Source organism: Hetaerina americana, unplaced genomic scaffold (genome assembly GCF_022747635.1).
Source record: "Hetaerina americana unplaced genomic scaffold, ioHetAmer1.1.p SCAF_28, whole genome shotgun sequence".
Lineage (NCBI taxonomy): Eukaryota > Metazoa > Arthropoda > Insecta > Odonata > Calopterygidae > Hetaerina > Hetaerina americana.
In genome coordinates, this window is record NW_027286852.1 from 690,606 (window position 1) to 698,747 (window position 8,142).

The window sequence follows — 8,142 nt, forward strand, 5'->3', positions numbered from 1 at the left end:
TGTCAGTGCACCAGTTTTTAGCTATGGCAACACGACACCCCGCGCCCCTTGCCCCTTATACACCTGACCTCGCTCCATACGATTTCTTCTTGATTCCACGAATGAAGAGGGGCATGAAAGGACAACATTTTGGTGATATGGAAGGGGTAAAGAAAAAACTTGAGGCAGGAGCTGTTGGGCATCAAAACAGATGAGTTTGAAAAACATTTTCGGGAATGAAATCACAGATTAGACAAATGAATTTAGTGTAATGAAGAGTATTTTGAGAGTGATTTGATTTCTCGTTAAAAAATTAAGTACAAAAGAAAACAATTCCGGTTATTTTTGGGTATCTTCTTGCATATGGAACCCCATATGTAACCAATTTAACTTACCATTTTCCAGCACTTTGTATCTCTAAGCACTGAATTAAAAAGAATCGCATTCTAAAATGGTCACTCATGCACTGGGTCTGTCCAAAAATTATTGGGACTTGTGTGTTCGGTCAAAAATTGTTTATTTAATCATGAATATCTATTTTGTCCCCTTCAAAGTAATCCCCATCAGATATAATACACTTGTGCCAACAATTTTTCCAATCCTCAAAGCACTTCAAAAATTCATTGTTTGTGATCTCATTCAGCTCCTCCTTTGATGCTGTCTTTATCTCGTCAATTATAGCATATCGCCATTTTTTCATGGGCCTCTTCAGTTTCCGGAAAATGAAAAAGTCACTGGGGACCAGATCTGGAGAATACGGTGGCTGCGGCATCATTAATGTCTTGTTTTTGGCCAAAAATTCGCACTCAAGTAACAATGTGTGAGCAGGTGTGTTGTCAAGGGCAAAAGCCAATTTTTATTCTTCCACAATTCCTGGTTTTTGTGGCGGATTGCTTTGTGCAAATTGCACATAACTTGCATCTAATATTCCTTATTTACCATCCCACCCTGTGGCAAGGACTCCAACAAGATGCACCACGCCCCTGCAATATATATATATATATATATATATATATATATATATATATATTATTTTTATTTATATATATATATATATTATTTTTATTTTTATTTATATATATATATATTATTTTTATTTATATATATATTATTCCCTCCCCGGACTACAACCTTGACGTGGTGGAAGGGCTTGTGCGTTCCGATGACCCCTAGAGCTGTACTGGCGGGAGTAATAATTATTGCTCCTGGTAGGGTCACCCATGCCAGATAGGTCGAAGGTTAGGAGCCAGACGAAAGGTAGTCCACGCAGCGTCTGTTCCTCAGTGAGGCGGCTGCAATGGCGTCTGACCCCAGTGGGGCGGCCAGTAAGTGATGGTGTCACGTTAAAAACACTATTGAGGAAGGCAACGGGAAACCACCTCAATTATCATTCCCTAGAAAAATATGATGGACAATAGAGATATTTTGAGTCCTGGCAACCACGGGGCTCGGCCCAATCGGCCGTGTGTCGTGCCCGGCAGCGGGGGAGGCAAGGCTTCCGCGGTCGTCATCCCACGAAACCCTTGCAAGGGAAAACCAGCAGCAGCAGGACAGAAGACGCAGGAGAAAAAGACAAAATTAGTTAGAATAGGAACGTGGAATGTTAGGACAATGATGAGGACAGGGAAATTGGAGAATGTTAAGCGAGAGATGGAAAGGGGAAATATAGATATTTTAGGTCTATGCGAGGTGAGATGGAAAGATAGCGGGGATTACTGGAGTGATAAGTATAGAATAATATACAGCGGTGGGGACGAGAGCCAACGAGGGGTTGCCATAGTATTAAATGAAGAGGTAGGAAGAAGCATAGTCAACATAGAGCAGGTAACGGATAGAATACTACTAGTGGAGATAAAAGCAGAACCGACGAACTTAGTTATTATTCAGGTATACATGCCACCGAGCAACCATAAGGAAGAAGAGGTCGATAGGATATACGATCAGTTAGAGGACATGATCACGTGTGTTCCAGCAGGGAAACATTTGATAGTGATGGGGGACATGAATGCGACGGTAGGCGAAGGAAGAGATGGTGATGAGGTGGGCGACTACGGTTTAGGCACGAGGAATGACCGCGGGGAGAAAGCAGTTGAGTTCTGCAGGAGACAGGGGTTAGTCATCACCAACACTTGGTTTAGACACCACAAAAGACGCAGGTATACATGGAAAATGCCAGGTGACTCAGGAAGATATCAGCTAGATTATATCCTGGTAAGACACAGGTTTAGGAATAGTGTGATAAATTCCCACAGCTTTCCGGGAGCGGATGCGGACTCAGACCACAATTTAGTTGTTATGAAATGTAGCGTACGTTTCAAAAAGATAAGGCAGGGGCGGCGAGTTAGAAAATGGAATGTAGAAGCATTAAATGGGTTGAAAAGGAAGGAATACAAACAGGCGGTAGAGAAAATAATGGAGGATGGTAAAGGGCTTATTACTATCGAAGAAAAATGGGAAATGATCAAAAAAGGGTTGTCTAAAGCCGCAAAAGACACTATTGGAACCGTTAACGCTAAAAGGACTAGGAAACCATGGATCACGGATGAGATGATTACAAAGATGGATGAGCGGCGAAAATGGAAGAATATAAATACAGAATTAGGCAAAATGAAGTACAAAGAATTGAACAATAAATTGAGGCGGGCAACAAATAAGGCAAAAGACGCATGGTGGAAGATGCAGTGCGAGGAGATGGAAAGTCTCCAGAGGAAGGGCGAAATAGGTGCGCTGTACAGCAAAGTTAAATCGTTATCGGGAAGTAAGAAAGGAAGAGCTATGCTAATAGTTAGAGATAAAGCGGGTAAGGTAATAGTTGACGCAGGAAAGATCCAAGAGAGATGGAAGGAGTATATAGAAGAACTGTATAGTAAAGAACTCAGACCAACACAGTTACACATTGAAAAAGAAAATGACGTAGAGGAAGACAGCTTAGGTCCAGGCATACTAGACAATGAGATAGAAAGGGCATTAAGGGAGATGAAACTCAATAAGGCCGTGGGGGTAGATAACATTCCCGTGGAACTTTTAAAATGCTTAGGAAAATGTGGGAGGAAGAGGCTATATGGGCTGATCCGTAGCATTTATGAGGAGGGAATCTGGCCGGAAGACTTTGTGAGAGCAGTTTTAGTTCCGATTCCGAAAAAGGTAAAGGCCACGTCATGTGAGGACTATAGGACAATTACTTTGATATCCCACGCAGCTAAAGTTGTTCTCAGGATCATAAACAAACGGATAGAGAGTAGGGCAAATGATTACTTAGGGGATGATCAGTTTGGGTTTAGGAAGGGGAGAGGTACGCGTGATGCCATTGCAGTAATGAGATTATTAATCGAGAGGAATATAGAACACAACCAGGAGGTATTTGCCTGTTTCGTAGATTTCGAAAAAGCGTTTGATAGAGTGAATTGGGAAAAACTAATGAGTATATTGCAGAAAATAGGAATAGATTGGAGGGAAAGGAGGCTAATCCACAACCTGTACATATCTCAGACTGCTCAGGTGCGGGTGGGAAACGCGGAGTCAGGATGGGCAGTGTTAGGAAGGGGTGTAAGGCAGGGTTGCCCATTATCACCGTTGCTGTTCAACCTGTATGCAGAGGAAATGATCAAAGAGGCATGGGAAGAACTCGAGGTAGGAATGAAAGTGGGCGGGGGATTCGTAAAATCAGTTAGGTTTGCTGATGACCAAGCTTTAGTTTGTCAGTCAGCCAAGGGGCTGCAAGCATTGCTTAGTGAATTGGAAATTCAGTGCGACAGGTATGGGATGAGAATCAACATTAATAAAACAAAGGTTATGCGATTTTCTAGAAAGAAAAAGGCTAATCTTAACATTAAAGTAAGAGGGCAAAAACTAGAGCAGGTAGAACAGTTTACGTATCTCGGTAGTGTTTTGGACCAACACGGTCAAAGTAGTAGGGACGTAAGGAGAAGAATTGCGCTAGGCAAAGAGGCTTTCACGAGGAGGAGGGAGTTGATGACGGGGACTTTGAGTAAGGATGTTAAGAAAAGACTCGTAAAAACTTTGATATGGAGCGTAGCTATGTACGGCGCCAAAATGTGGTCATTGAAGCAGGAGGATAGACGTAGACTGGAGGCTTTTGAAATGTGGGTGTGGAGAAGAATGGAAAAGGTGAAATGGACAGAGAAGAAAACAAATGAGGAAGTACTTGGTATGGTGGGCGAAGAGAGGGGTTTGTTGGGAGCAATCCTATGGAGGCAGGAAAAGTGGATGAAGGGGGTGTTGACCGGCAGTGGGATGTTGAAGACTGTGATAGAGGGTAGAATGTTGGGCAAAAGAGGAAAGGGAAGGAACAGGATAGGGATGTTGGATGGGATGAAGGGAGGAAGAAAGTACTCAGAGATGAAGAGGGACCTGGTGTAGAGTAGAATTTAGGGTTGTGTTTTGTTAGTAGTCACAAAATATTTGTTTGGTAGTTGCGTCCATCAAAAAAAACCTACCTTAACCGGTAGATTACCTTAAAAAAAAAATATATATATATATTATTTTTATTTATATATATATTATTTTTATTTTTATTTATATATATATTATTTTTATTTTTATTTATATATATATTATTTTTATTTATATATATATTATTTTTATTTTTATTTACATATATATATTATTTATATATAAAATAATAATTTAGTCTTTTAAAAAATTAATTGAACATTTTCTTTCGCTTTGTGTTGTGCTGTTGAACCAGACTATTGATGCAATGTGAAGTAAATACTCACGTCAAATGCTCTTGCTGACAAAAAATTTAACATGGCATCATATAATGTTATTTTTGCCTGCTGCATATTGGATTATAATCCCAGGATAAGTCACTTTATTTTGATACTAAACCTGAAGTTGGCATTAGCTTTCAATTCTGGCAAAAAGCGGAAGTTATTTGTTCATATATCTGGAGACATCTGGTGGGGCTCATGTCTGTCTGGTAACTCTTGTTGGCCGATTTGAGGGATGCTCGTCTCCTGGGAGCAGGTGGTAATGAGTTGGCCCCGTAACCATTTGGGGTTGTCCTCGGGAGTGCATCATCTGTATGCTCCACTCACTCTCTCTGCGCTCCCTTTTTGTTTTCAGAAGAGGAGAAGGTTATTGACGTGTGCCCTCGGCTGCAATAATGTGGGATTTTTGGATGGTGGCGTGGCTGCAGAAGAAGGGTGGGTGGGTGCATTGCAGGGCGCATGCTTGGCACTGAGTGGCAGTGCACCCTCCCCCCTCCTCCTCCTTGCACTCTGCGGCTCAACCCGGAAGAGGAGAAATGAAGACCGAAATCAAATCTCCAGACGACAGTTCCTGTAAGGCTTCTCTGTTTCATTTTCTCCATGCTTATCAGCTCTGCTGAGAGAAGTTTTGTTTGAGTGACTCTTTATATGGTTGATCTCTTTGAGCTTTCCTCAAGCATGAAAAGTATTAAAAATGTGTAAAATTCCTCGTGCTCCATTTGCTGCCAGTGATGCAATGGAATGGAGGATATTCTAGTAGCTCTTCATTTGTTCCTTTTTTCTATCATTTTAAAAAAGAAACCCTATTTAGTGTGTGTTCGTTTTTTTTTGTGCTTTGTCGAGAAATGGGCAAGTGAGTCATCAATTTCTCTCATCATGAAGGATCAGCTTTTATTGATTTATTTTTTCATTGATTAAGCATAAATTGAATCAGTTGGTGTTTGGTTTTAAGCTGAATTCATGCCCATGAATCATAGTCATGTTAAAGATTCAGTTTTATATTCTAGATACATTGATATTGTTTAAAAATCTATTGTTTTTGAATGTCGATGATTTTCAATTAAGATAAACTGCTGACTTTGGTTTGATGAGTGAAGGATCATGTTTATGAAAGAAATTTTATATCTACCAGTGCCTCTCTTTGTAAATGTTTTCAGCCAGGAAGAAAAATTGATACAGTGGAGAAAGTTCATTTCTGTCAAATTTTACCAAATGGATTTCTCCCTCCGTGTATTTCTGATATTTATACTCTTCCTGATCATCTGAGTAATTTGCTGTCACATCTGGTCACTATTTTCGAAATTGTTATTGAAGGCCTTAAAGGTTGAAGAAAGTAGTTTGATGGATGTGAGCTACTCGATTTGAATAATAATGTATGTAATTTGTTAACGTAGTGGAAATTAATTCATAAAATATGTGTAAATGCCCTGTGAAGATTCTTGAATAATTCTGTGAAACATGGAACACTCAAAGCTTTAATATGTAAACACAGACACTTTTATAAGGGCATATATTTTTCTTTTGCAATGATGACTGATTATATTTTTATGGACTGATTGTGTAAATGTATGAAAGTGATATGTATCTTGATGTCAGAGCTTATTTTATTGTACAGTCATAGTTGTGATGCAGTATAGAGAAATGGAGTATGTGTATGAGAGAGAGAAAAAGAGAGAGAGAGAGAGAGAGAAAGCCATTTATATACTTAGTCATGTAAAGGGCTATCTTTTAAATGGAATTTGTTTATTTCAATGATATTCATAAAATGTGATTTGGTTATTGAGAGTTTATTGGAGTTCATGATTAATTATTATCATTTGTCTCCTAAGTTCTCCTTTATGTCTCATGGCATGTATTTCACTCAGCCTAATGTTTCTTTATTCTTTCAATTACTGTGGTAATTATGTTTTATGACGTATTTAAACTTGAATCATCAATTTGTTTGCACAATGGTGTTGATGTACATTAATGTACAAAACATTTCATGTATGCACAAATTTCTGGAATAATTTAATTTTTTACTAAACTTATGGATCTTAAAGCTTATGTCTCTATGTATCCATAATAAACTGTTAAAGAATTAATTAGTAAATGTTTTTTTCAGGTTTATTATTCCACTTTGTACAAGGTGCCCAATTCGATCTACCTTTTGGGAAAATTAAAATCCCGGACAAATGCTTTGGGCAGGGCATAGAGGGATGGAGAGACAGGGGAAGGTGTGGTATGTCTAGTGCTTGCTGTAGGGGGAAATGAAGGAGGGAAAGGGAGGGGTTTCATTTGAAAATACATGCAATGATTGCAGTGAGCTTGCCCAGCTACCGTCAAAAATCTATTTTCAGGTGGAGGTCAGAATTCAGGAATATGGAAGATACTAGTCAGGAGACTAGTATTAGAGAGTTATTTGTGCAGCTATTGAAGAGTTATTATAATTTTATTCTGCTGCCAGTGTTTGCGATCTTGTCAGTCCATTGCAGAATAATGTCAATCATGTGTATCTTTGAAGGTCTTAGAAGTTGATTTTGAGGGCAATTACTCATGGATGCTAGATACCATCAGCCACCACTATGGAATATTGAAATATCTCAATTAATGCTTAAAACTGAAAGAAGGGTTGAACAGAAGTTAAAAGAAACGATATATCCTCCAGGGAAAGAGATTAATTATGAGGGCCATTTTAAAAGTATGGGCTGTTTCCTTATATTTGAGTAATGGTGGGTCAGAGCTTAATTGTTCGCATGCAGCATCATCTAATGATTGTTTTCCAAGCCATTGAGTTCATTTGTTTTCATTCAGTAGTGGTTTACTTGTGACCCAAAAATTGTCGCTCCTATCAGTTGCAAAGTGCGTGCTGTGGTTCAATATTTGTGTGCAAAGGGATCATCGGCACTTGAAATTCATCAGGAGTTAAGCCTAGCTAGTGCTCCTGCAGTAATAAGTGAAAGGAAGGTTAGGACAATGGTGCTGAGACATCTAAAATGAAAGTGCATATGCAAATGTGCGCAACGAAGTGCGGAGCTGGTGGCCGGCCCGGTATCTAGATGGATGAAATCATTCGGCAAGTGGGCGTAGGACTGCGATCTGATCAATGTTTGATGATTTGTGCCCTGGCTGATAAATGTCCTCGTGTTGGACGCACCACTCTTTACATTTGCTGTGGAAAAAAGCTTGGGTATCACCAATTGCTTGAAAGGGTCCCAAAAATGCACGCGACATTAAAGAGCAAGCAATGTTGAGTGGAAAAATGTTTATAGACCGCTTTCACCACTCCTAACCTTGCACCTAATCATTATTTCCTCCTATTGTGTTTAAAAACAGTGGCTCGGACCATGTTTGAGGATGAAAAGTAACACAAGACTGCCTTTGTCGACTGGTTCAATTCCTAGACTGTGTACTCTTCTATTGCAAGGGATTAAAGAAGCTGGTGCAGAAT

The 8,142-nt window shown here is 39.5% G+C and overlaps 1 protein-coding gene across 2 annotated transcripts in view; it reads left to right on the forward strand.

Moving 5' to 3' along the window:
- Nucleotides 1-6,964, forward strand: part of LOC139689860 (uncharacterized) — a 119,259-nt gene extending 112,295 nt beyond the window's left edge. Inside the window, exon 8 of one of the 2 annotated variants that reach the window (XM_071586956.1) lies at nucleotides 5,068-6,964. In XM_071586956.1, coding sequence (XP_071443057.1) covers nucleotides 5,068-5,108 — 41 coding nt within the window. In that variant the 3' untranslated portion in view covers nucleotides 5,109-6,964. The remainder of the gene's footprint in view (nucleotides 1-5,067) is intronic. The other variant, XM_071586957.1, reaches the window with a different exon arrangement.
- The last annotated feature ends 1,178 nt before the right edge of the window (nucleotides 6,965-8,142 follow it).